This window comes from Strigops habroptila, chromosome 13, assembly GCF_004027225.2.
Source record: "Strigops habroptila isolate Jane chromosome 13, bStrHab1.2.pri, whole genome shotgun sequence".
Taxonomy (NCBI): domain Eukaryota; kingdom Metazoa; phylum Chordata; class Aves; order Psittaciformes; family Psittacidae; genus Strigops; species Strigops habroptila.
This window is the reverse complement of record NC_044289.2, coordinates 15,506,806-15,533,725: the sequence shown is the minus strand read 5'-3', so window position 1 is coordinate 15,533,725 and position 26,920 is coordinate 15,506,806. Positions and strand designations below refer to the sequence as shown.

The window sequence follows — 26,920 nt, the reverse complement described above, 5'->3', positions numbered from 1 at the left end:
CTGTCTCTGCAAGGTCCGGGGGTCCCCGGAGCCCCGGCTCTGCTCTGCCGCTGTCCCGCTGCCAGGCAGGGACTGGGATCCGCATTCCCTGAATCCCAGAGACTCCTGCAGACACCCCCCGGTGGGACCCTGCGGCGCCTGCCTGCGGGTGGGCACAGGCACGGGTGCAGGGCCGGGGGCTCGCACACGGCGGGCACAGGCAGGGTGGGCATGGCACGGGGTGGGCATGGCGAGGGCAGGGTGGGCATGGCAGGGTGGGCGCAGGAGGGGTGGCCACGCTGCCGGGTGCTTCTCCGCGTGGTCACACAGACCTTCCTTGATGGAGCGGGACAAAGGTTTTGTTCTTCTCCCAACACTGCAGCCTTGTGCGGCCGCGGCGGGCAGCGGCGACAGGCAGCAGGCAGCGCGGGCCCCGTGCTCCCACGCCACGGCGCGGAGGGGGAGCTTCTCCTCCTTTGTCTGCTCCCGGCCAGAGCCGCACCGGAGCATCCAGGGAAGGGCCTTGGCAGGAGCGGCGGAGGACGGCGGCCAAGGTCCGCTCTGCTCCGGCACAGCCGCCACCGGCTCGGCCTCGCCGCAAGAGCCGAGCTCTTCATGACGGAAACCCGACCGGAGAGCATCCGGAGCGGGGCCGGCAGCCGCGCCTGGGGACGGGGAGGACGGCAGCATTGGGGACAAGGACACCCGCGCCCCGTTCCCCCCGCGGCGCCCGCTGCCGGCCATGGGAAACGGCATGAGCCAGGTAACGGGGAGCGCTGGGGCGGCCATGCCGGGCGGCTTGTCCCGGCGGCGGTGGGACTCGCTTGCCCGGTGGCTCTCTCTGCGGTGCCAGGCGGCGTTTCACCTGCCGGCACCGCATCCCGGGCAGGCTGTTTACCTGCCGGCAGAGCAAAACCGGAGGAGAAGCAGGCGGGGACGCCGCCGGCAGCGGGGGCTCGTCCCGACAGACACCCGGGGTGTGTGGAGGGCAGGGGTGACAGCGAGCGCCTCCGAAGGAGGGGGGAACCTTTCCCAAAGCCTTTAAACCCAAGGCACCGGCGCCCGAGCACGCACCGGGAGCCCTGTGTGACCCCAAACCCTGCAGTCTCGCACCCCCTGCTCAGCGGGGCCGGGCTGTGCGTGGGGCTCAGCATCACGGCGCAGAGGGGACGGGCACTGTGTTACGGTTGTTTGAGATTTTCCTTGTCACAGCTTGAACAGATAATTCTTCCTGCAAAAATCTCCAGGTTCTAAGCTTTAAACATCCCCCCAGAACCATTCAGTATCTAGGGAAGTGCCCAGTGCTGCAGACAGGGCTGTTCTGCCCCATTATCTCCAGCAAGGAGCGGGTCAGAAGGGTGCTGGGGACGGGAACGTGTCCCTGTTCATGTCTCGGTGTCCTGCCCTTGGGAGCTGCCCTTGCTGACTGGCGCTCTCCCACCCGCTCCTCTCAGTGCTGCAGCTGCAAGCTAACGGTGCCCTGCTGATAGAAAACTGGGCTAAAATGTTATGAATCATAAAGAAAGCCCTCTTTAAGCTGTTCAGCCAAGAGAAACGTTCCCAAACGTGGGCAGTGGGATAAGTGGGAGCCCAGCTGTGCTGGTGGGAACCAGCTCTGCCTGCCCAGGTCCTGGGCACCAAACATCACCGGAGGGAGAAGCTGGAGGGGAACCGGCTGGACACGGGGGTGAACAGCCCGGGAGCCTCGCTGCCCAGGCTGGGAGATAGGGAAAATATAAAACAGCTCTGGGGAAGAAGGTGTCCTCCTGCATCTGCAGTGCTATTAACAGAGGCATCGTCACGTAATTATCTTTTCATCACGAGGAATGGAATTTCCCAAGGAAAATAAGATGAAGACACGATGTCCAGAACGAGCTATTCCTGGGCTGTTAGAAACAGGCTTCCTGCAGCACAGAGCGAGGGGAGCAGAGCAGGGGGCTGGCAGGGGGAACTGCTGCATCCCCTGCAGACTTCCCCATGCCTGTTGCTCCCTGTCCCTCAGGCGGCAGGACTTCCACAAGCCACGGGTATAGTCCAAGTCTGTACAAGGTGTACGCTGCTTGCTGAGCTCAGGTAATGAGCCCTGAGAAAGAATTTACTGATAATAAGGAAGAGGAGCAATAAAGAAGCCATGGCTGACTCACAGCACTCGTGAGGGTGCCAGGGCTACATCTAGCCCTGTGTGCTGTGTGCCGGAGCAGCAGCAGCCCCTGGAGCGCACGGGATCAGCAGCACCACCACCGCTCCTGCCCTGGGGCGGGTGATGGTCACATTAACGGCAGAACTTTGGCCTTTTAGCCAGGGTCGCTGCTTCCCGTGCGGGTCCTGGTGCGGTGGGTACCATGGCACAAGGTCACTGCTCACCCTGTCCCTTCCCCTTGTGTCCCACAGATCCTGCCCGGCCTCTACCTTGGGAACTTCATCGGTAAGCAGGGCCCTGCCGCCGTGGAGGTGTCTTCCAGTGGGGAGCGGGGCTTGAGCTGCCGCCTCCCTGCCTGCAAACGCTGCCCAACGCCCTGCCAGCACCCACATGTGCTCTGCTCTGTGCTGGGTTTGTGTTGGCAGCAGTGGCAGTGGAGGCACATGGGAAACACAAGGCAAAATCCCTCTGCTTTGGTTTGGGGTGACGCACCCCAATTTTACAGCTGTAGATGCAGGAGAGGGCTGCCCACCCTCAGGAGGGAATTTCTGCCAGAGGCAGAGTCACCCCTTCTCACATCAATCACTATTTTAAGGGGTTTTCATTCTCCAGGGGCTATTCATGACCAAGTCCTGGCATCTGCCACAACAAACCAGCATTTATTAGTGCTCCTGCCTCCCTAATGGCTCTTTTGGCAGCTTGATTCCTGCTGGAAGTGTGAGAAAGTTTAAAACCACTGGTGGGAATTGCCAAGACGATGTCATTGGAGCCAGAGCAACAGCCCTGGCCAGGGCACCCTGTGCTCCCTGCACCCCATGGAGCACTTTGGGATGGGCTGGGGGGGCTGTGGCTTGCTGGGAGCAGAGGGGCCCACATTCATCATAGGGGTTCCTGCGAGTGGGCTCTTGGCCTGATGCCACCCGAGCGTCGCTCTGCCAAGCAATGCAGGGTGAGGACAGAGGTCTCAGGCTTCCTACATGAAGCTCTGGCTGCTCAGAAACTTTTTCTCCAACCAAAAGCTCTTCCAGCCTTGACACCAGTGTCACTAATGTAACTGCCTGCCCGAGGCAGTGGGAAGGTGATGGGCACCGTGCAAGTCCCCACAAAGGTCCCCATCTCGCTCCCCCCATCCCGCCTCACCCGCAGAATGTCCCTCTTGAGACTCACTCCTATTAAAATTCACATCATGCCGTTGGCACATCACGGGCTGGATTCCCGAGCCAAGGTTTTACACCACGTGAACGTTTACAAACCCAAAGCAATGGGATGGGAAATGTTGCTCCTCCTCTCGGGCTGGTTGTGGCATGAAAGGGAGACAGCTCCAAAGCTGCCCGGCCAGCAAGAGGAGCATGTTCCCCTCCCAGTGTAACCACCACTGTACTGGGCAGTGACCGCGACCACAGCCCGGCATGTGGAGCATTAGCAAGAAGCAGATCATTGCCCCAGGCAGCTGAGGAGACCCAGTTTCTGTGCATGCAGCTGCAGAGAGGACACAGTGCTGCATGTTGCTGTTCAGGTGTGTCCTGCAGACCCCTCAGGTGCCAAAGAGCTCAGGCAGAGGGAGCTGAACTCATGGTTGACACGAATCACTGCAGCTCCACTCCCATAGTTGACAAAATAATCCCTGAGGGTGCAGCGAGTCCCATTGCCACGTGTGTGTTTGCACAGGGGAGGTGCAGGCAGCGCATCTCCTCCCCACGCTGCGACAAGCACAGGCAGTGAGCTGCTGGCTCGCAGAGGAGGGAGTTTTCCCATTCAGGTGTGAATCCTTACGCCAGCAGAGCAGCAGGGTCCAGTGCCCTCACAGGGAGGAGGATCTGGTTTGGTATCACGGGGTTTGGGTTCCAGATTTCCAGGGTGTATCTGAGTATTTGCCCATGTCTGCACCGCTGTGTGCAGGGGGGGTGATGCTGGAGCAAGGCTTTGCATGCTGTCTGTCTGCAGAAGCATGGCAGATGTGCTTGTGCGAAGGGAAGGGTAAGAAACAAATACATGCTAATATCTAGTTTTATCCTTTAGATGCCAAAGACCTGGAGCAGCTAACCCGGAACAAGATCACACACATCGTTTCAATCCATGAATCTCCCCAGCCCTTGCTGCAGGTAAGGTCCTGCACCCAAAGCCACCCTGTAGATCCCCACAGCTCCTTCCAAGCTGCAGCGTCTTCCTTCCCCTCTGAGCACCCCACAGCACATACACCTCTCCCCGGTCAGTGGTCCCAGAGGAGCTGGGCAGCCGCCCTGCATGGGAAACTGTCCATTGTGTGATTTAACCCGGCCTTGAACGCTAATGGGAAACAGTTCCCATTTCCAGCTTCATCTTGTTTCCCATCCTCTCCCATGAGCTGCCTGTCCCCCACTGCCTTCCCCTGCCAAGGGGATGCTGTGCTGGGGGTGCGAGACTCCACAGCCCGGCTACAAGCATGCATGACACCCCAACCACAGCACCCGCATTCCTCCTTTCCCTTTTGTGCCTTCCAGGACATCACCTACCTCCGCATCCCCCTGCCTGACACCCCTGAGGCCAACATGTGAGTACCCTGGGAAGGCTGCACCAGCTTGGGGCATGCAGGAGGGGTGGGGTGCACAGGCCATCAGGGGTGAGGGCTCACAGCATCGCAAGCCCTTGAGGTGCTGCCTCCAGCTCTCCAAATACAGTGACCCACAGGCTGAAGGCATTATGCCCTGGTGCTGGGGACCTCAGGACCCTGGCAGCATCCCAGTTCAGTGGCTGCTGGGGAGCAGGTCCTGGAGGAGGTGCCTGGAGTGGGTGAAGGCTGTGGAGCCGGCCAAGGGCGCTGGCAGGGCTGGAGCTGTGAGCAGCCAAGCTCCTGCTGCCCCAGCACAAGTCACACGAGTCCCCAGGGCAGTCCCCAACATCCCCAGTGCAGTGTCCCCATTCTCAGCATGGCCTGAGCTGGCTCCTGCATCTTCCCTTGGGAAACAACAGCACTGAGCTGCTCAGGTCTCGGCAGCCGCTGGCAGTGCCTGTAAAGCAACAGGCAGTTTATGTTAGTGCTTCATCCCCAGACACACAGGGCTGCTCTGCCTCCAGCCTAAAAATCCCGTTCCACCCCTGAAGTCCTTATTCTGTCTGGTTTGTTTTTCCTGCCAGCAAGAGGCACTTCAAGGAATGCATCAGTTTCATCCACCAGTGTCGCCTGCATGGAGGGAACTGCCTCGTCCACTGGTAACACTTCTTTCCCCTGCCTGATGCTGTGTCCCCCCAACGCAACAGAGAAGATCCATCTCCCAACCCCTGAGCAAAGCCAGCCCATGCCAGAGGGCCCCGTGCCCATGGATCCACCCTGGGCTGTGGCTGGTGACTCAAACCCAGCGGGACCGGGCAGCCCTGGAGACGGGGCAGCTCCTGCTGCCGCTGGGCAAGCAGCAGAGCGGGGTTTGGGGCAGGCAGCCAGGCTGCAGCCGCTGCTCTCGCTGCCCCGGGAGGAGCGGGTATTTATAGGCACTGATGGAGAGGACCTTGGAAGGGCTCAGTTCTCCCAAGCTCCCAGAGAAGAGGAACCAAAATAGCTGAAGCAGAGGGTGATGGAAGGGGCAGGCGTGGGGTCAGGGTGCGCTGCTGACACTGGCCCTTTCCCTCGCCAGCCTCGCTGGCATCTCCCGCAGCACCACCGTGGTCGTCGCCTACGTGATGGCCGTGACGGAGCTGAGCTGCCAGGAGGTGCTGGAGGCCATCAGGACCATCCGGCCCGTTGCCAACCCCAACCCCGGCTTCAGGCAGCAGCTGGCTGAGTTTGGCGGCGGCGCAGCCCGCAAGGTGGGACCAGCCTCTGCCACCCTGCTCTGCTCTGCAGCAGGGTCCCGGAGCAAGGACAGGTCCCCACAGGACCAAGCTGCTTCCCTGCTCTCCTTGCGGGCAGGCTGGGACCTGCCCTTGGAAACAGGCGCCTTAGTTTGCTTCTTCCTCCTTCCCCAGGTCCGCAGGTACCTGAAGCAGAGGTATGGGGCATCCCCTTTCAACGACGAGGAAGAAATAAGGGCTTTGCTGCCAGCAGGGAGAGGGGGACCGTCCAGGACAGAGGGAGCACTGCAAGGACGGGTCCCAAGAGCCAGAGACATTAGGAGCACAACTCCCTTCCTGCTGCGGGTGAAGAGGACATTCTCCTGCATCCCGGCTTGTCTGAAGTGACCCCAGCCAAGGGAGAGGAGTGAGAATCACCCAGCAGCCTGGGAGAGACGAAGGAGCCGCCGCACGGCAGGCTGGGGAGCACTGTGCAGGGAGCCACACCGAGCCCAGCTCCTTCTTCTCTTCTGGGGTGTGAGCGTGCCATCCCCTGCCCTGGCTCCCGGCTGCCGGGGAGGGATTCACATGCACTGCTGGGCTCCGCAGCGCTCGGTGGGCTCAACCTCTTCACATCCAGCATTCTGGGAACACCTGGTGAGAGGCACCGGTCTCTGTCCCCACAGAGCCACTGAGGGGGTCCCTCGTGCAGCGGGACCAGCACCCGGGTGATGCCAGCAGCAGCTTTAGCACTTGGGTACCCGCTGCACGGCCCTCAGGGTACACAGGGTGCGGGTTTTCCCACCAGCAGCACAAGCTCCCAGAGCCGAGGTGGATGTGGAGCAGGGACACGTGGGTGCGTTAGCAGGTAAATGCCACCACAGCAAGGGCCCAGCTCCAGCCCAGCCAAGCACAAGCCCTGAGCGAGCACTGTAGCTTTAGGAGCCCATTGCACCCCATTCCCACCCATCCCAGGGCACAATCTGTATAAAAGGTGGGAACTAAGCATTTAACTTGGCCAGACCTCACTAAAGCAGAGCCTTAAGCCATTTTGCTTAAAGACTTTCTATGTCCCCCCAGTAATAAACACTTTTTCTCCATGATCTACCTGGGGCACAGTTGGACTCCCCTGCAATGGTTGGGTCAGAAGGGGGATGCTGAGGAGGAAGGTCCCAGCATGGGGAAGGTCTGGAGGCTGCTGCAGCCCAGGACAGAGTGGGCTGGGGACCACCCTGCTTCCCTGCAGGGAGATTACATGGGGGGACCAGAAGCCCAAATGCCACAGCAGGGCTCTATATGGGGACAGGCTCTGCTCCAGGAGGGCACTCACGTGGAGCCTGGTTCACTGCAGCCCCTTCACTCACCAGGTCTGGGAGCACCAGGTCCAAGAGCCTGCTGGAAGCACTGGGAGCCTGGCACCAGTTGAGCATCACAAGCCCCAGCTCCTCCCTAGACCTGCCCTATTTAAACCTTTCCCTGGGGCACAGCCCCAGCTAGGGAAGATGCTGTGGATGCCCATCTGGGTCATCAGCATCTCTGTTGGGAGGCAGATCATGGTTCTGGGGTCCCTGTCACCCCTCTCCCATGAGGGAGGGTGTCCCCCTGGAGCCAGACAGGGACAAGGACAAGTGCCTGCAGGGGGGTTTCCAGCTCTGTGTGTGATGTGGTGCCACAGTGAAGGAACTTCCCGGGAAGCAGGGACTGCCTGCTCCCAGGAGGCACCAGCATGGGGCAGAGCATGCCCATCAGTAACTAATTAACCACTCATTCAGCCCTGCTTGGTGGCTGAAGGGGAGCACCCAGCTGGGTATCCTGAGGGTCTTTTAGTGCTCACCGTGCTGGGACAGGGGCAGTGCTGGGCCCCTCATGCCGTGGGAGCTGCAGGGGATGCACAGAGCGGCGGGACAGGAGGGGCTGGTGGTGGTTATGGCGTTACACCCACCGGATGCGTTACGCCAAGCTCCACCTTTTGGCACCCTAAAGCTCCCTTTTGTTTGCAGGAGGGTAATTTAGGAGGTGCTGCAGCAGCTCCTGGGAGCCCGGAGGTTCCTGCACGAGCAGCTCCTCGGCTGAGCTTCAGGTCCATGGTTCCTCCCCACTACCTGCAGGGCTGCTGCTGCCTTGGGGTGACCCAGGCAGGCTGGGAGCCCAATTCCCACCTTGCTGGACAGACACTGAGCCCATGGGGTAACCTGCACCCTCTACCGTGGGGTCCTGCTCTCCTCCCAGCTCCCTCATCCCCAAGGCCAGGCCTCTCCAGCACCCTTTACGCCCCCAGCACCCCAGGACCACGCACCCAGCATGGATGTGCACCTCGTGCGTGGCTGCACCCTCCCGTCAGCCCCATGCCAGGCCATGCTGCACACCCAGGGTTTCCCTCTTCACGCTGTAAACCCACTCAGAGCAATGGCACCTCCAGCGCAGCTCTGCGGCACAGCAAAAGGTATTTATTTTGGCAAGTCTGGTTTGCACCACTGGAAAAACCCAGGCGAGGCCAGGGTGAGCAGTGAGTTAATGTTTGACTCCTGAAGCTCATTTTGGCATGGAAAGTTTAAGGGTTAAGCAGCTTCGCCTTCCGTGTGCAGGGAGCAGCACGGAGGGAGCGCCAAGTACCCCGGAGCATCCTCACTGATCCCAGGGTAATCAGATCCCACAGATCCTGCATGTCATGAGATGAAATCCCTACTGATTGGAGCTTATCCTGTCAGGCTGGGGCTGGCTATCATTATCCCCTGGCCTTGGATGTAACCTGTGCGAGCCACTGCCCATCGCCCCCCTTCCCAAGGGGAGATGAGGATTCTCCATCAGACCATCCTGGGCCCTTTGCTCCCTCAACCAGGACTCCCCCAGCTCCCAGTGCCCAGAGCCACAGTGCTGGCATCATCACCTCTTCCTCCTCTTCCTCCTCCTCCTCGCCGCAGGCAGAGCCCAGGTTACCCAGAGCCCTGCATCCTGAGCAGGCACAGGCAGGGTGGGCTCTGCCCCGCAGTGGAGGGGCCACGGGCAGGCTCAGTAAGGACAGTGAACGCCCGTGTGTGCCCCGTGTGCCTTTGGTGCCACGTGGGCGCATCCCCATGTCCTTCGGGAAAGCCCGGGGCTGGGTGGTGTGATGCTGCTTATTCATTTCAAAGCTCCACAGCTCTGAGTGTGCCACCAGCTCTCAGGAGCCTCGTCCTCCTCCCTGCGAGAGGTGACTTTCTCTGACTCAGAGCTGGAAAGGAAACCCAGCAGGCTGTAAAAGGAGATCTGGTGGCTACAGGATGGGCAGAGCTGGGTTTCCCTGTGCAGCAACACGTGGCTCTGCAGCAGTGATCATAGAATCACAGAATGGTTTGGGCTGGAAAGGACCTTGAGATCATCTACTTCCAACCCCGCTGCTATGGGCAGGACACGTCACACAGAGTGAAATACCTCTTCCTCCTGAAAGGGCAGCGGGGAGGAGAGAGGGACAGACCCTGCTGGTAGCTGTGGCACTGGGGAAGGATGCTCAGGGGGCAGCCAGGAGCAAAGGGGCTGCCCGGGACCCTCGTGGGGCCCGGCCCGGTCCCGGTGCTGACACCCCCCTCCCCACAAAGCAGCGCAGGCACAGGAACCGCTCCCCAAGACATGGGAAGGTGCCCAGAAGCACCGTGACCATGGGCACCGCGTCCGGCTTCTGCCCGGAGCCCGGGGCCAGCGCGGGATGAGTCAGGCTCCATCCCCGGTCCCCCGCAGCCCTTGGCACTGCTCATCTCGGCTCTTCCCACCCAGTTCCCCTTCAGCTCAGCACCCGGAGCCCCACGAGGCAGATGCGAGTGTTAGAGCAGAGCAGAGATTCAGGAGATGGGGCAATGCCACTGCTCACAGCATCCTGGAAACCCTGGTCCCACAGCTCCTGACACCCACGGGCCGAGGAGTTGGCCCCATGGGAGGACACGGCCCCGGGGCAGGGATGTGTCCTGGTCCCCTTAGCAGGAGGATGGGGGAGTGGGGTCCCTTGTCCCCTGCAGGGAGTGTGTGGGAGTCCTTAAAGTCTGAGAGGAGGCACCCAGGAGGGGTGCGGAGGAGTCCCTTGTGCTTTCTGATGCCGTCACCTCTCTCGTGCGCTGCTCTGTTCCCTTTCCTATGAGTCGTCCTGTCCCCTTTTCCGTTAGTGACCCTGTCCCCTCTCCCGTGGCAGCCCCGTGTCCCACCCCCCGTGCTGGCAGCGCAGCCGGAGCCGGCAGCGTCGGGCTGGAAAAGGAAAGTGAAACCCGGATCCGTGCTTTCACTTTCTCGGTCCCAGCACGTTCCCTGGGCGCGGGGCCGCGATGGCGGCGCCGGGGGGGCCCATGCGGCTCAAGGAGTGGCTGATCGCGCAGATCGACAGCGGCCGGTACCCGGGGCTGCGCTGGGAGAACCGGCACCGCACGCTCTTCCGCATCCCCTGGAAGCACGCGGCCAAGCAGGACTACCGGCAGCAGCAGGACGCCGCGCTCTTCAAGGTACCCCGGGATCGCTGGGACCCCCACCCGGCTCCGGGAGCACCCCCGGGACCCACCATCCACCTCCAGGCACAGCCCCAGGGCTCCCCATTGCCCAGCTCCTTGCTCTCCCATGGGACCCCCCCCGTTTGGCTCTATGAGCACCCCTGGGACCCGCCACCTGGCTCCATGTGCATCCTTGGGGCTCCCCATTGCCTAGCTCCATGCGCTCCCCTGGTACCCCCCTCAACACCCAGCTCCCCACAGCCCCCCAGGACACACAGCCCCAGCTGCCCCCCCCAGCCCCAGTGGACCCGTGCCCCGGTGGTCCTCCTTGTTGAGCAGCACAGGGCATCCTCTGCCCCCCCAGGCTTGGGCCATCTACAAGGGGAAGTACCACGAGGGCACGGACAAGGCCGACCCCTCCACATGGAAGACGCGTCTCCGCTGCGCTCTCAACAAGAGCACCGACTTCCAGGAGGTGCCCGAGCGGAGCCAGTTGGACATCTCCGAGCCCTACAAGGTGTATCAGATCGTGTCTGATGGCACCTGGGCTGCAGGTATGTCTCTGCCATCCCTCCTCCTGTGCCGGACTTGGGGCTGGTGCTGGCACAGGGTGCCCAGAGAAGCTGTGGCTGCCCCATCCCTGGCAGTGTTCAAGGCCAGGTTGGACACAGGGGCTTGGAGCAACCTGCTCCAGTGGAAGGTGTCCCTGCCCGTGGCAGGGGTTGGAGCTGGAGGAGCTTTAAGGTCCCTTCAACCCAAACCAGTCTGGGATTCTATGATTCCTCCCCACTCCTCTTCCTCTCTGGGTGTCCCAGGCAGGCAGGCACCTTCCCAGGGGTGTTCCTGCTGTTTGTTGGGAGCTCATCAGGTTTTCCTTGCTCTCCGCAGAGAAGGACGGTGACACACAGTCCCCAGTCGAGGACCAGCAGGTGAGTGAGGCCCCCGGAGCTGCCTGTGGGCTGGAGAAGGTGGAACCCCCAAATCCCCTCATGGCCCCCCACTCATCCCTCCCCACTGCTGCTCTCCCCAGGGCAGTGCCGTGGGGAGCCCAGAGGAGGACACCCACAGGGGCTCGGTGGAGATGTCCCAGGTGTCTCCATCGCCCCTTCTCTCTGTCCACCCAACCGAGCGAGGTGAGGAGGGTCCCTGGCAGCAGGATGGGGCTGGGGACAGGGAGCACTCACTGCCCAGCAGGAGGGACCCCACTCTGCGCAGCCCCGTGCCCCATCCCTTGTGCAGGCAATGCCCGTGGGGATGGAGACCAGGGCTGGGGCGCCATCCCTGCCCCAGATGATCATCAGGGGCTTTAGAGGCCCAATAATGAGCAGCAGCAGCAGGAAGGACCCTGCTGCCCATCTGGCCCAGGGGCTGGAGCCCTCGGGAGCCCTTGGTGACAGCTGCCCATGTCCCTTTGCCACCTCATCTCTGCCCCGGCCCAGGGTGCCATATGAGGGGAGTCTTCTACAGCTGGAACCCAACCCATGGCCCCCCGTCCTACCTCCCCGTGGAGGACATCAACCACTCAGGTAGGAGCAGCGCTGGCCGGGCACTGCCCAGGGTGTCCCCCCCAGCCCGCGCTGCCGCAGGCTGACCCTCCCCTCCCCCCAGACTGCTGGCTCCACGTCCGCCTCTACTACTGCGACGTGCTGGTGAAGGAGGTGACGACGCGCACGGCCGAGGGCTGCCGCATCACCTCCCGCCCCGTGCCAGCCGACAGCGAGTGGCTCTACGGCCCGTCCTGCTTGGAGCAGATCGAGTTCCCCCCGCCACGGGCCCTCGGGGGCAGCGGAAGGGTGATCGGAATGACCGACGTGCTGGAGCGGCTCCTGCCCCACCTGGAGCGTGGGGTGCTGCTGTGGGTAGCACCCGAGGGCGTCTTCATGAAGCGCCAGTGCCAGGGCAGGGTGTACTGGAACGGGCCGCTGGCCCCACATAGGGATGGGCCCAACAAACTGGAGAGGGAGAAGACCTACAAGCTGCTGGACACGCAGCAGTTCCTGCAGCGTAAGTGCCCTCTCACCACCCCCATGAGACCCCCATCCCGTGGGATCCCCGTGCACCCTGATGGTGCCGGTGTCTTGCAGAGCTGCGGGGGTACCTGAGCCACGGGCAGCCCATGCCACAGTACCAGATCCACTTGTGCTTCGGGGAGGAGTACCCCACCAGCATCGGGCAACACTTCCAGAAGCTCATCATGGCCCACGTGAGTACACACCGGAGCTTGAACATCCCTGAGCTGGCACCGGGGCCACCGTGGTACCCAGACCCGCATCCATCCTGCATCACCTCTGTGCCCCCGCAGGTAGAGCCGGTGTTTGCCCGGGAGCTCCTCCATCATGCCCAGCGCATGGGGCTGACGCTGCTGCGCGACTGCCCCCAGCCCTGCGCCCCCAGCACCTCCAGCCACATCCCCCACGTCCTCAGGCAGCTCTGCCAGCCCTGAGCCCAGGCAGAGGGAGGGGAGAGCCCAGGCGCGACAAAGCCTCCGAGCAGGATGCTCATCCACCCCATGGCCCCGCTGCGGTGTGCAGGGGCTCAGCGTTGTGGGGCTGGATGCGGTCTGGCACTGACAGGGGCAGGTGATGGCTGCAGCCCCCCCCAGAATTGCTGTATTTATTCCGTGGGAGCCACCCAGGTGGGATTTGCTGTCTGTTGTTCGGTGAGCTGGGGCAGAGCCAGCTCCATCCTCACCAGGACTCACCGTCTGCAAACCTTAGAAATAAAGGTTGTGTTTTGGTACCTCTGGCTCCAGTGGGGGGGCTGGTGCTGGTCTGAGGGGCAGCTGGAGAAGCTACATGTGTTCTGCCCTGGGTCCCGGTGCCTTGGCAAGGGTGCAGACAGCAGTGAGCTGCCCATTACCTGCTCCACTGAGCCTGTCCTAAAGGCACTCACTGTCTCTGCCTCAATTTCCCCTGGTGAATGGAGTGAGGGGGCTCCTGGGAGGTGGGATCTGTGCTGTAACCTGAAGGCAACTCCTTGGGCACGGTGTGGGGACCTGGCACAGAGCAGAGATCCAACACGACGGGCAGTATCCAGCACAGTGTGCAGCATCCAGCACAGTGCACAGCATCCAGCACAGTGCACAGGATCTGGCACAGCCCCAGGCTGGGAGGGGGTGGCCAAGGCTCTGGGGTGGGCAGGGGAGTGAGGGCTCGCAGCAGCCCCATCACCAGCCCCAACCCCACTAGCCCTGTCCAGATCCCGACTGCGCATCGTGGGCAGTTCAGGATAAAACCCAGGTCATGGGAACCTCCCATGGGAAAAGGGGCTGGGGGACATGGGGACCATACCAGGGGCTCAGCAAAGGCCAATACTGCCCATCTCTGCTCTGAGAGGCCGCGTTGTGCCAGCCCTGGGGCCGCCGGCTGCTGGCCGCAGGCCTTGGCAGTGCATCCGTCTGTCTGTCTGTCCGCCCACAGGGACCAGCGCTGGACGCCGGAGCCCTGCTCCGCCCTGGGAGAGGAGGGGCCGCCGGCGGGTTTTAACGGGCCGTGGCGGGGCCGGGCGGCAGAGCGGGAGCACCGCGGCTGCCGGGAGGATGCAGCCGGACCTCCCCGTCGGCGACACGGTGCTGCGCAGCCCAGCGGCCCCCGAGCCGTCCGGCGGCCCCTTCCCCAGCGCCGAGGCCACCAAACCACCCTACAGCTACATCGCCCTCATCACCATGGCCATCCAAAGCGTGCCCGAGAAGCGCATCACGCTCAGCGGCATCTACCGCTACATCATGGGCCGCTTCACCTTCTACCGCGAGAACAAGCAGGGCTGGCAGAACAGCATCCGCCACAACCTCTCCCTCAACGAGTGCTTCGTCAAGGTGCCCCGCGACGACAAGAAGCCGGGCAAGGGCAACTACTGGACACTCGACCCCGACTGCTACAACATGTTCGAGAACGGCAGCTTCTTGCGGCGTCGACGGCGCTTCACCAGGAAAAGAGGCCTCCGGGATGCACCAGGCACCGATGGGGACGAGGGGCGCGGGAAACCCCCCAGGCACCGGGCACGGGGGCCGCCCGCTGCCCCGCTGCCCGAGGAGAAGGCAGAGGGAGGCTACGCCTCACCGGTGGCCATGGGGCGCCTGCCAAGCCCCACCACGCTGCCCGAGGGTGCCGGGGTGCCGGGGTGTGCTGAGCCCTGTGCACGGCGGCAGCCCCCCAAGGCCAGGCAGCCCTGCCTGTACCTGCCGGACGCGCCGCAGCCCAAGGGGCCGTTCCTCACCCCCCCGGAGAGCCGCCTGCCCAAGGACACTGCCCTCGGGGGGCTCCCGGCCGCGCTGCAGCTGCCCCGGCCAGGTCAGTACGAGCGCCCGGCGCCGCACGCTGCGCTGCTGCCCGCCCTGCTGCCCACCCAGCACAGGGACCCCCCGCAGGACTCGCCGGCCCCCCCAGGTACCCCCCCGGGGCAGCTGGAGGGTGAGGAACCGGCCCCCCCGGGGCTGGGGCCAGGCCAACCCTTTGGGCAGGTGCCCCCCGCGTTCCCCAGCGCCCTCTTGGGCACGGGCAAGCCCCCCCCGTCCTGCTTCTTGGAGGGGGAGGGTTACACGCAGCCCCCCCTGCCCGTTTTCGGCTCCTTCGGCCGCTCGGGCCCCGAGGCGCTGGGCAGCAGCTACCAGTGCCGGGTGCAGGCGCTGAGCTTCTGCGTGAAGGAGCGGCCCTGCGGCACCGCACTGGAGCATCTCCTGGCCACGGCCCCCCCAGCCCCCGCTGCCCCCCGACAGCCGCCCTTCGGGGCCGTGGGGCCGCGGGCGGGTGAGCAGAAGGAGCCGTGGGGGCCAGGGGGTGCGATCCCGCTGCAGGGGGGCAATGGGTACCCCCTGGGGCTGCCCCCCTGCCTCTACCGGACACCCGGCATGTTCTTCTTCGAGTGAGGGACCAGCCGCTGGCACTGAATAAAGCGCATTCCCCAACGCTGCCTCTGTGGTCTCAGTGCCCTGCTCGGGGTGGGCAGGGGTGAGCTGGACCCTCTGCCCCAGCCTGGGCGCTGGCTGGGGGACACGTGTCCCCAAGGCCACCGGCGCAGCCCTCATCCCCACTGGTCCCTCCACTGGCGATCACTGGGTGGCTGTGGTGAGGCTGCGGCGCGAATGGAGCATGGCCTGGGTCGAGGCATCCGCATCCAGGTCCTGTGTCGCTGGGAGATGCTGGGGACAAGGTCCTGCTCCAACATGGGACCAGGAGCCCCTGAAGCTCCATCCCAGGGTAGCAGGAGGGAACCACATCCATGAGGGCCAAGGGGATGTGCTGCAGCAGGAACGAGCCCCCAGGGAGCCCTGCTGCTGCCTCACTGTGCCTGGGACCTCTCAGAGGGCCTGGCTTCTCCCCATCTGCCACACAGGGCACAACCAGCACCAGCCGCAGGACACGGCCCCAGAAAGATGCTGGGGAGGTGGTGGCACGGTGTGTGGGGCTTTGCTCTGGTGGCACAGGGCTCCCTCCCCTCTCTGGCCCTGCTCAGGGCTGTGCTGGTGCTCGGCTGGGGTCCCGCCATGTCCCTGCAGACACCCCGAGGCCAGGGCACCCCCAGAGCCAGGCTGTGCCAGGGGCTGTGGTGGGAACGGGCAGGGAAAGCGGATTCCTCTGACCTGAATCACACCGGGCGGCTGCTGGTGAGGAGGCACCGGCTGAGTCACCGCTGCCGGCACTGGGCTGGGCACCAGGGAGGGCTGGGGGGCACCGGGTGGGCAGGGTGGGATCCAGCCACCAGCCCCTTCTCACATGGAGCAGCATCTCCGCAGAGCTGGAATGGCGTGAGAGCAATGCTGCCAAGAGGAGGGCTGTGCCCGCGCCCCCATCCTGCCCACGCCAGGCTGGGAAATGGGACCCCAAGAGCAGCAGTGCCCAGACCCCATGGCACAGCAGTCCCGGGCAGACACAGCAGGAGGGTGCTGGGCCGGCGGGGGCACCCCATGCTGATGTGGGGAGCAGGTTTGGGGCTCCTCATGACCAATGGGACCCCAGTTTGGCCAATGCTGGGGGTCTCTGCGGGGGCTGCGCTGGCACCGAGGGACAGCACTTGCGTCACTCAGGGACCGGGAGCGCTGTGGCCGCGTCAGCCCCGTTATCAGCCCCCAGACGGCCGGGCCATGGCTGCGTCCCAGCCCTGGGCAGGGCAGGGGGGGGCCGCATCGGGGACGGCCGCTCAGCCCCGGCCTCTCTCTTCTCCCATTTTAGTTTTTCCCTTCCCCAGTGGAAAACAATATTTGAGCGCCTACATCATGCTGGTGTCTCCGGCGCGGCGAGCGCGGCTGACCTCAGCCCCCTCCCGCGCGCTCCCCGGGGGCGCCGGAGGAAGCGAGGCCGCGGCTGTGCCCAGGGGCCGTCTGGTTCCCACGCAGCGTGGCCAGGCCCCGCGCCCGCCCCGGCTCCCCACGGCGCCTGGGAACACCGGGACGGGGTCCCTGTGCTGGGAGCAGCGCGGCATCGCATGGAGCATCCCACTGCCCCACAAGCTGCAGCCCCCAGGGATGGGGAGCCCCAGCGCTCCCCTTCTCAACACCCGCCCCGGCTCATGGCTCCCGGCTCTCCCTGCTCCTCCCTTGCTCACAGTGGGTGGCCTGGCCCCCAGCCCGCTTGCCCGTTCCCAGCATGGGCTGTGCCGTGGATGGAGACTGGGCTGCACCCGGTCACGGGGCAAACCTGGTGCTGGTGGTGCCTGTGCCGGTGGTCTGCCTGCCCCCCTTCCCTCCCAGTGCTTGTGCAGGTAGGGTGGGTGCCACAGGGATGGGTGCAGGGATGGGGAAAGGCTGCTCAGTGCGAGCGCTCAAGGCTCCAGGATGGATGCGGCAGACACTCGCACATCACACACTGAGCTGTGCGTATGTGGGGGTGACAAGGACACCCCACTCAAGGGATAGCACCAGCTGCCATGGCCTGTGCTGGACCAAGACCAGCCCTGTCACTGTGCCCACTGGCTGCAGAAGAATGGGTCCCTTCCCCCAGGTTTTGGGGGCTCCTGACCCCTGTCCTGCCCCTCATTCCGGAGCATAGGATGGGGCCACCGCTGCCTCCACAGGTGCCAACCCATGACCCCACTCTCCTGGCCCTGATGGAGACACAGTGGGTGCCCCTGTGGGGTCCCAGGGTGGGAGAGGCTGAAGAAGCCAAACTGGGGTGGGGGTCCTCTACCCTGGGTTTGGGGTACGAGGATGTGCTGGTGCCCGTGCGTCCCTGTGCTGTGTCCAGGAATGATCCCCTGGAGCCAGGAGCATCCGTGGGTGACAGCCTGGCCGGGAGCCCCATGGGCCACCCCACGGCAGGGCCCTGCAGCCCCCGGGGCCAGACAGGAAGGAGACGTCACCGCCGTGGAGCGTAACTCAAACCAGATGGGGCCACGCTGGCTTCCAGGCCCGTGGGGTGGTCACCGACAGGAACCGGTCAAAGGCTGCCGGCAGGAAGCGCCTGGGAGGGACGCCCGCTGCGGGAGACAGTGTCCGGGCCCCGGCAGCCTTAACTGCTTCAGGGCTGGCTGCAGCCCCCGGGCACAGGGGCACCTGGCCCACACCAGCCATTGCCGGGACATCCCACCCCGGGGTAGATGCTGAAGCTGTGAGGCCACCTCTGAGCATCCATCCATCCCCTTTTCCCAGCACCCTGGGGTGCTCAGACCATTTCTGCACAGCCGTGGCCCCCCTCTGTCCCCTCTACGCTGCGGACAAGACATCCCATCCCACCCCCTCCTCGCTTATCTGCAGCCCTCAGACTGTGGCTGCAGGGCCCACACAGGTGGGAGCAGAGGTGCAGGGAGGTGGCTGGAGTGACCCCCCCAAATCCCAGGGAGGCGGGGGGGGGGGGGGGGCTGCAGGCAGACCTGTACATTTATTTACAAGAAGGCAAGAGCCAGCCAGGACCCAGCATTGGGCAGGACTGCACGGGACATGGCCCCTGCTCGATGAGGATGAGCCCAAAGCCCCCTGACCTGCTGCAGCCGGTGGGGCTGGGGACCAGTGCATCCCCGTCTCTCCCCAGGGTTCTTCCAGCAGGCACAGAGGGCACAGGCAGCCCTGGAGCAAACACACAGCCCCGGCCACAGCAAAAGCCAAAGCTGGAGGGCAAGGGGACCCCAGGACCCCCCAACACCCCCCATCCCCTCCCGCAGCGGGCAAGGCTGGAAGCTGCAAAGCCCATGGGGACGCTCATCCTGCAGCAGCACCGGGGAGCCCCGCGGGCGCAGGCAGCGGGGATGAGGGTCCGGGAGGAGCGGGGGCAGCACCGGCTCCCGCTGCCCGGCCGGTCCCGGGAGCCCCGCGCGCGGCCGCCCGGCAGTTCCGGTGTGTTGGTGGTCGGGCTGGAGCGGTGCTCGCAGGAGCGGGGGAGCGCGGTGCAGCTGCTCCGCATTTCCTCGCTCATCTCGATCTGGCGGCGTCGGGGGAAGCAGAGGTTGTGCTGTTCCCCCGCTGGCAGAGCCGAAGGGCAGGGAGGGCAGGAGGAACACAAAGCCTCCTTCTTTCCTCGCTGGCTCCCAGCTGGGGACGGTGCTGGAAGAGCACTCTCCGCTTCCTCCCTTCCTGTGCGAGCCGCAGCCCGGGGCCAGCTCCGCGCCCGCACGCGTGGCCGGCCAGGGAGGAGGAGGTTCAGCCCCAGCTCCGGTGCCAAAGCGCCGGGGTGAGGGTCCACGCCTGCCCTCCGCATCCTCACGCCAAACCGCAGCGCTGGGAAGGGCAGCTCCAGGTCCAGAGCCAGCGAAGGCAGCGCAGGGCTGCGACATTTACAGGCAGAGTGTGCAAGTCTTGGGTCCAAGGTAGCAGTGAGGGCGCAGGGCAGCTGCCGTGGCTTAAACCCAGCCAGCAGCTAAGTACCACACAGTCCAAAACCAGGACAGCAGCTCAGGCAGTGGGGCTCATGCCAGACCAGCCTTTCTGCTCCAAGACCACAGGAAGGAAGCCCAAGTGGAGCAGAGATGATGCCGTGGGTTGGGCATTGCGCAGCCAGGCCAGGGGTGAGATCAGAAACCACTGCTCAGGAGCAGCCTCGCAGTGCAAGGAAATCCAGACAGGAGCGTCGGCTCAGCGGGGACGGGGAGGGATGCTTTTGGCATTCCCATCAGCGGGTCCCCGGGGTGGGATGAGCTCAGTGCAGCAGTGGGTGCAGGCGAGGATCCCGGTGGTGTCCTGGCCCTGAGCAGTCCCACAGGCACTGGGTGCCAAGGCACAGTGCAGCCCCAGGGACACAGCAGAGCAGCACCCATGGAGGCGGTTGCGTGAGGCACAGAGCAGGGGTGCAGCATGTGCCACAGTGACATGGGATCCAGAGCATCACCTGGCAGCAGCATGGGCAGGGATGGGGCTGAGCAGCTCCAGCCCCTGGCACCACAGTGGGAAATGAGGACTCCAGCAGGGTCCTGCTGCCATCCAGAAGCAAGACTGACGTGAGACCCTCTGAAGCGGTTCCTCTCTGGCCTCGACTCACCAGGGAGCCCCTGCTCAGACGCCCAGCGCCGTCAGTGACCCCGAGCTGGTGATCTTCTTGAAGCGGTTGGCAGCGCACACCCCGATGAAGTTTTTCTGTGAAGGGGAAGCAGGGGCTGCAGCTCCAGAGGCTGAGCCAGACCCTGCACCCGGGGGTGGGGAGAAGGGGGCAGCCACTCGGGCACAGCTGGGGTGCATGAGATTGGGGCACAGCGCTAATGCTGGGGCTCATCCTCTGCACTGTCCTGATACTGCTCCTGCCCCTAAAAGATGCTCTTGGGATGGGCTCAGGGAAGGTGACCACGAAGAGACCAACATTGGTGGGGGTCCCACAGTGGGGGCAAGCACACGGGCCGGGGAGCCCTTCCTCTAAGCTTGGGGGTCATAGAATCATAGAATAATTTGGGTTGGCAGGGACCTTCAAAGGTCCAACCCCCTGCAATCAGCAGGGTCCCCAGACCTTGTGTCAGCCAATGACATAGACCCATCCATGTCCCAGCAGCCACCCACCAGGGCAGGCAGAGGCTGGCAGCCCCCCCAGCACCACTGACCCCCCCCGTGCGGCCCCTCCGCACCTTCCAGCGCCGCCGCATGACGTATTTCTTCAGCAGCACTTGGGACTTGAGCCGCCGGTTGCAGCGTTTGGCCTTTTCTGCCAGGTTATTGAGCCAGGGATGCTCCAGGCACTGGCTGGCGCTCATCCGGGCACTGGGGGCGAGAGCAGACACGTCACCCCCTCCTCCAGCCACCCAGGAGCCCCAAACCCCAGGAACCAGCCGGAGAGATGGGACCAGGGATCAGAGGGGCTGGGCAGGACCCGAAGGATTCAGCACATCCTGCTTGGGGTAGGTGACCCTGGAGAGACACAGGGCTCTTCTGGGGACAGCCAGCAGCCAGGGCAGGGCTCCCTTTGGTACGGGACATCAGGGGATGCTGCTGGTCCCGGTGTGGAGGGCAGCATGTGGTACCCAGGGAGTGGGCACACAGCTTGGGGGATGCCACCCCAGGACCCCCATGGCCACTGCCGGCCTCGCACCTCTTTTCCTTGATGATGAGGTTTGAAACGAAGTCCTTGGCCTCGTCGGAGACGCTCTCAAAGGTCTCCTCATCGAAGTACCAGTTGGCAGCCAGGACGTTGTTGAGTGTCTCAGTGTCATTGTCACCCAGGAAGGGGGAGAGGCCGCTGAGCCTGGGGGTGCAGGGAGAGAGGAGTGAGTCCCCCCAGGCTGCAGCACCTTCCAGACCCCCAGAATGAGCCAGTCTGGCTGAGGGCTGCCCCAAGGAGTGATGCAGGGCGATGGTGCGTAGCTGCTGGCACTGCACTCCTGCCTGCAGATGTGGGCACAGACCCCAGCCCCACATGCCCATCTCCTCATCCATCACCCACCAGCACCCCACCAAGCAGCCAGGTGCCTGGGGTGCACGTACAGCCTGGGGACAGCTCTGTTCCCCAGCATGGCTCTGGCAGCCCCGCTCAGCCCTGACGTACAGCATGTAGGTGATGACGCCCATGCTCCACATGTCTGTGGTGTAGGAGACCTGCTCGTAGTTGACCACCTCTGGGGAGAGGAATTCAGGGGTGCCGAAGTTCACCTTCAGCTTCTCCTGGGGGTTGTACCTGCATCCGGGGGGGGTGAGTCAGCAGGAGGGGGACAGGCTTCTCCCCCAAACCACCGCTGCCCTCCCCAGCCCTCCTGTGCCAGGGAGAGCTGGGGCCAGTAGGCATGGCCAAAACCACAACCCAGAGAAGGTCCCAGCACCCCAAAGGCAAAGGGGGCTCAAGGATGGGAAGGAGACAGGGAGAAAGGATGGAGCTGACCTTCGAGCCAGCCCAAAGTCGATGATCTTCACCATGTGCCCGGTGGCAGCAACACAGAGGATGTTCTCAGGCTGTGGGGACAGAGACCATTGCCCCACTGCTGAGAGGGGACATGTCCCCAGTGCACGGGTCTGGCAGCCCAGGGGTCCTGTGACTGACCCATGCCAGAGTGATACCAACGTGTGGGCATCCCTCTGGTGCCAGGGACACACGAGCACAGCAGGGCTCAGTCCAGCACACAGCGCTCCCTGCTTCAGGGGTTGCAAACACTCGCTGTGCCCTGTGTCCCTGCTGTCACTGCCCAGCCCCGTACCTTGAGGTCGAGGTGGAGGACACGCATGTGGTGCATGAAGCGGATGCCCTCACAGATCTGCCGCACGAACACCATGCAGTCCACCTCCGTCAGCTGGTAGTCGTCGTCAATGATCCGCTCGAAGAGCTCACCGCCCTCCACACTGCATGGGGACAGAGAGCGGGGTCACCTGGGGTCCCCTGCCCACCCTGGGGACCCCGGCCCAGCCCCTCCATGGAGATGGGGGAGTGTAGAGGGAGGCTACCCCAGGGCACCCCGGCTCCCTGAGGTTCATGGAGCGGCATGGGAAGGACCTGGGCCATCTCCACGCTCAACACAGCCAAGATAGAGGGAGATGCTGTCCCAGCCAGGCAGAGCCTGAGATTGCCTCCAAGCCTGGAGTGAGCCAAGGAGGTGCCAGAGGGGACAGGCAAGGTAGGGGACATTCCCTGGGGCCAATCCCTTCTGCTTGTCAGGGTCCAGCACATCTGCTCCATCTCTTGAGCATCCCCGTGACAGTGCCCCTCACCCAGGCATCAGGGCTCTCACAGCACTGCCCCAGCACTCACAACTCCATGAAGAGGATGATCTCCCGCGGTGTCTCGATGGCATCATAGAGCTGGATGAGGTTGCGGTGGTTCAGCTGGTTCATCACATCGATCTCCAGCAGCACCATCTCCTGCAGAAGAGCCCCGTGGTGGTCAGTCCTGGCCACCGGCACTGGGACAGGCTGTGCCACATCACCGGGGGCACACAGGGCACGACACTGGCACCCACCACCTCGGCCATGCCACTTGCTGGTGGCACCATGGCCAGCCAGGAGGAGCCCCCACCCCGGCATCGCTCAGACCTTGTCCTTGGCACCCTGCTTCCGGATCACTTTGGCCGCCAGCTTGAGCCCCGTCTTCTTCTCCGTGCACGTGTGGACTTCACCGAACTTGCCCCTGGGGAGGGAGAGAGGGAGAGATGCCATCGCCATCAGCCACCCAGCCTGCTGGGGACCCCCACCCTGCGCACCCATCCACATCCATCCTGCCCGAAGCACCCCATCACGACCAGAGAAGTCCCATTGAGCCAGAGCCATTGCCCAAGGCTAGACGGCAGCTTGGGCAGTGCTGGGGGAATGCCGGGTGCCCCCTGCCCGCCCGGGACCCCTCCTTACCCCCCCAGGATCTCCTTGGAGCTGAGGTTGAACTGGGAGCTGACGCTGGCGGACCGCAGGGTGACGATGCGGTGAGCGAAGGGCGCTGGTGGCGGAGGGACATCATCTGCCCAGAGAGGAGGGTTGGGGTGAGCAGGGGAGCTGCCCGGACCCCACTAATGGGCACCCCAGGGTGCCGTGGGCTGGAAGCCCATCCAGGTACCGGCTGAAGGGAGGCACCCAGTGGCACAGCCCAGCCAAGCCTGTGGGTGCAGGATGTGACCAGGCACCAAGGGTCCGGCTGCAAATCAGGGTCTTCTGACTGCCTCCTGCACCATGGGATGCAGCATCCCCTGATGGGACCCCCACCACTGCCCGAGGCATCAGCCCATTGCATGGCACCCACCTCACCTCACTGCAGGGAACCCACCTGCACGGCACCCACCCCGCTGGCCACCCGCTCCCCGTTATCCCGCATGTCACGCTCGCCCTCTCCAGGCCACGCTGCCGCGCGTCACCTTCCCTGGGCCACCAGCCCTCCAGGATGTGCTGCTCGCCCCGTGCGCCCCAGCACCCAGCCCTGGGCCCCCTTCCCCAGGCTAGGTCAGGACCCCCACGAGCACCCCAGCCCTGGAACCCGCAAGGAGAGTGCTGCAGGACACGGGGACACGCTGTCCCCTGCCACCGGCCAGGCGGCGGCTGTCACTCCCAGGGCTCCTCTTCCTCCCGGGCAGCCCCGGCCGCGGGGCCGGTGCCAGGCTGGGGCCGGAGCAGCCCGGGGAGGGGACACGACACATTTAGCCCTGTTTACAGTGAAACCGGAGCTCGAAGGCCACCGGGCAGGCGACGAGCCAAGAGCATGAGCCGGCAGCATGGGAGGGCAGCGCAGGCAGCAGGCAGGGTGCGGGGACCCCCGGCTGCTGCCCCACAGAAGGTCTGGGGTGTGGGGACAAGGCAGGCACCCCCCAGCCTTACCCAGTATCTCGAAAGGGTCTTCCTTCCCGAAGTCGGGGGTGAGGTAGGGGCTGGGGGATGGCTCTACCTCCGTCGAGGACGGTTGTCCCCCAGGGCCAGGCTGCTCCGCAGCCCCGGCGGGGTCCGGGGCCTGCCCCGTGGCACTGGGCAGTGTCCTCTCCTGTGGGGTGCCGGGAGGCTGCAGGTCCCCATGGGCTGCCGGGGCAGGGCCGGGCTCTGCCGGCTCCATCACTGTGGTCTCCTCCAGTATCACCTCCATGGCCGGCCCCTCCACCCAGGGCTGCTCCTCCCTGGAAGCAGGAGCAGGAGATGAGCAGAGCCGAGCCCGCAGCGCCCCGAGCCCAGCGCCTCTGCCCGGCGGGACCCGGGGTGCTGCGGGAGGCAGGACCCATCCCAGGAGGGTGCGGGTACCTCTGGCAGGCGGCCGGGCAGCTCAGGCTCTGCAGCAGAGCCGGGCGCGGGGGCTCGGGACCCCTCGGCTGCTGCTTGCCCGTCTCCTCCACCTTTGCTGCTTGCTCCTCTTCGCCCGGAGCCTTCGCCGCAGCCGTGGCTGCTGCCTCTGCGGGCTCCTCGCCTCCATCCCCGGCCTCTGCTGCAGCTGGGGGAGATTCCACCTCTGCAGCTTTCACCCCTCCATCCTGAGCCTTCGCAGCGGCTGGAGCCTCCTCCTTTGTGTGACATGTGGCTTCCTCCTTTGCAGGACCTGTGACTTTCTCCTTGGCAGGCTCTTCCTTGCCTCCGTTGTCCGCCTTCGATGCAGCTGTGGGTTTTTCCACCTTTGGAGCTTTCTCCCCTCCATCCTGCACCTTTGCAGCAGCTGGGGCTTTCTCGTTTGCAGGCTCCTCTTTGCTTCCATCTTGAGGCTTCTTTACAGCTGGAGTTTCCTTGGTCTTTGCTGCTGCCTTCTCTCCATCCTGAGCCTTTGCAGCATCTGGGGCCTTCTCCTTTGCAGGACCTGTGGCTTTCTCCTTTGCAGGACCTGTGGCTTTCTCCTTTGCAGGACCTGTGGCTTTCTCCTTTGCAGGACCTGTGGCTTTCTCCTTTGCAGGCTCCTCTTTGTCTCCCTCTTGAGTCTTTTTTACAGCTGGGGCTGCTTCTGCCTTCGCCGCTACTTGATTCTCTCCACCATGAGCCTTTGCAGCAGCTGGAGCCTTTATCTTCACAGGCTTTTTATCCGCTGGGGTTTTCTCTGCCTTTGCTGCTGCCTTCCCTCCACCCTGGGCCTTCACAGGAGCTGGAGCCTTCTCCTTGGCAGCAGATGTGGGTTTCTCCTTTGCAGGTTCTTTGCCTCCATCCTCAGCCTGTGCTGCAGCCAAGGCTGCCTCCTCAGTGGGTTTTGCCTTCCCTCCTCCAGTCTCCGCTGCAGCCGGAGCCTTCTCCTCCGTGGGCTCTGTTTTCCCACCACCCGCAGCCTCTAACCCACGAGGGGCTTGCTCCGTTGTGAGCTTATCCTTCCCTCCATCTTGAGCCTCTGCTCCAGTTGGGCCCTTCCCCTCTGTGGGCTCTGCCTGCCCTCCTTCAGGCTTTCCTGCAGCCGGAGCCTTCTCTTCCCTGGGCTCACCCTCCCCTCCATCCTGAGCCTTAGCAGCAGCTGGAGCCTTCTCCTCCCTGGATGCTGCCTGCTCTCCTTCAGGCCCTCCTGCAGCTGGAGCCTTCTCCTTCCCAGGCTCATCCTTCCCTCCATCCTGGGCCTCAGCAGCAGCCGGCACCTTCTCCTGTGCAGATGCTGCTTCCTTTCCATCATGATGCTCAGCTGAAGCTCCCTCTGCTTTCTTTCCATCCTGGGGCTCTGGAGCAGTCAGGGCTGGCTCTGCCTTCCCTCCTCCAGCCTCTCCTGCTGCCTTCTCCTGCCCAGGCTCTGCCTTTCCTCCATCCTGTGCCACAGCAGCAGCTGGAGCCTTCTCCTGCCCGGTCTCACCCTTCCCTCCATCCTGTGCCTCAGTGGTGGCCGTCTCCATCCCTCCTTGGGGCTGGGCAGTCTGGGGGGCCGCTGGGGCTGCGCTGCCGTCTGCTTCAGGGGGTGCTGTGCCACCAGCCCCCTCAGCACTGGGCACGCTGCCCACCCCACCGCCCTGCTCCATGGGGATGCTCCGGGCAGGAGGCGGCTGCCCTGGGGTGCTCCTGGCTCAGCGAGGCTCCTGTGGGAGAGAAGACAGGAGCTGAGGGCTCTGCAGACCCAACACCACACAGAGGGGCACAGCGGGACTCGGGCAGCAGCTCTGCTACTGCAGAACAGGGATAAGCAGCGGCCACCCAGCCAGGAACCATGTCCCGGATGATGGCCCCGAGCTGGTGGTCCCATGTGGCTGCGAGTCCCTGCACTGTCCCATCGTACCCTGATATCTGCCGCTCGGTGACTGCCCGGGGACCCAACACCGGCACCTGTCGCTGCCACGGAGCCTCCGGAGCACAAACAGCCACCGCGGCGCAGCCATGGTGCCAAGTTGAGGCCACGTCGCCCCGCGGTGGGGTAGGAGACGGCGGCTGCGGGGTGGGGAGCAGGTGGGGTGAGCATCCCCAGCACTGCCCACCCCAGTGGCTCAGCCACGTGGACCCTCTGTCCGGTGGTGACCACGGCTCCTTTCTGCGCCTGTTTGTGCCACCCCACCACCTCCAAACAAGCACCCAATCCCCAAATCTCAGCTCTGTCCTAAACTCTGCTGCTCTCCCTGCCTGGCCACCCCATCACCCTGTCCCAAAACACCCCCTGCGCTGCCTGTGCAACCACCCAGAGACAGCACAGCCCCAGAAGAAACCCACCAGCGACCGCAGTAACAGGGGAGGCACTTGCCGGTCTGACTGGAACAGGAGCTACAAGCAGAGCTGTCCCTGACGGAGCAGACCCACATCCCGCAGCTCAGCGCAGGACAGAGACTTTCCTCCCTGGCTGGGGGCTCCCGTGTCCCAGGGACCCCAACACCAGGCAGCCACAGGGACACCCCCCGGCCCCTTTACCTGTGTCGGTGCAGAGGGCGGTCAGGA

The 26,920-nt window shown here is 64.2% G+C and overlaps 4 protein-coding genes across 5 annotated transcripts; 3 read left to right on the top strand and 1 right to left on the bottom strand.

Annotated features, from left to right (window-relative positions):
• Nucleotides 1–254: 254 nt before the first annotated feature.
• On the top strand, nt 255–6,966 carry DUSP15 (dual specificity phosphatase 15). Its single transcript, XM_030503134.1, has 7 exons — nt 255–742; nt 2,371–2,404; nt 4,139–4,221; nt 4,600–4,649; nt 5,234–5,308; nt 5,728–5,899; nt 6,059–6,966. Exons 1-7 carry the CDS (start codon nt 722–724, stop codon nt 6,269–6,271), a joined length of 648 nt encoding a protein of 215 aa, XP_030358994.1. The 5' UTR covers nt 255–721; the 3' UTR covers nt 6,272–6,966.
• A 3,153-nt stretch (nt 6,967–10,119) lies between these two features.
• LOC115615198 (interferon regulatory factor 4-like) lies at nt 10,120–13,050 on the top strand. Of its 2 annotated transcripts, XM_030503096.1 has the most exons (8): nt 10,120–10,326; nt 10,676–10,865; nt 11,200–11,240; nt 11,342–11,444; nt 11,751–11,837; nt 11,920–12,315; nt 12,396–12,514; nt 12,614–13,050. In XM_030503096.1, the coding sequence occupies exons 1-8, from the start codon at nt 10,153–10,155 to the stop codon at nt 12,752–12,754; spliced, it is 1,251 nt and encodes a 416-aa protein (XP_030358956.1). In that variant the 5' UTR covers nt 10,120–10,152; the 3' UTR covers nt 12,755–13,050. The 2 variants fall into 2 exon arrangements, with proteins under 2 accessions (XP_030358956.1, XP_030358957.1); XM_030503097.1 differs by lacking the exon at nt 11,751–11,837.
• Nucleotides 13,051–13,630: 580 nt separating this feature from the next.
• FOXS1 (forkhead box S1) lies at nt 13,631–15,214 on the top strand. Its single transcript, XM_030503094.1, has one exon. It carries the CDS (start codon nt 13,850–13,852, stop codon nt 15,173–15,175), a length of 1,326 nt encoding a protein of 441 aa, XP_030358954.1. The 5' UTR covers nt 13,631–13,849; the 3' UTR covers nt 15,176–15,214.
• Nucleotides 15,215–19,726: 4,512 nt separating this feature from the next.
• On the bottom strand, nt 19,727–26,019 carry MYLK2 (myosin light chain kinase 2). The gene is made up of 13 exons (XM_030503480.1): nt 25,857–26,019; nt 24,649–25,466; nt 24,350–24,600; nt 23,939–24,228; nt 22,985–23,090; nt 22,673–22,766; nt 22,392–22,501; nt 21,844–21,985; nt 21,531–21,601; nt 21,201–21,329; nt 20,748–20,900; nt 20,287–20,419; nt 19,727–19,807 (listed from the first exon to the last, which is right to left on the bottom strand). The coding sequence occupies exons 1-13, from the start codon at nt 26,017–26,019 to the stop codon at nt 19,727–19,729; spliced, it is 2,541 nt and encodes an 846-aa protein (XP_030359340.1).
• Between the last annotated feature and the right edge of the window lie 901 nt (nt 26,020–26,920).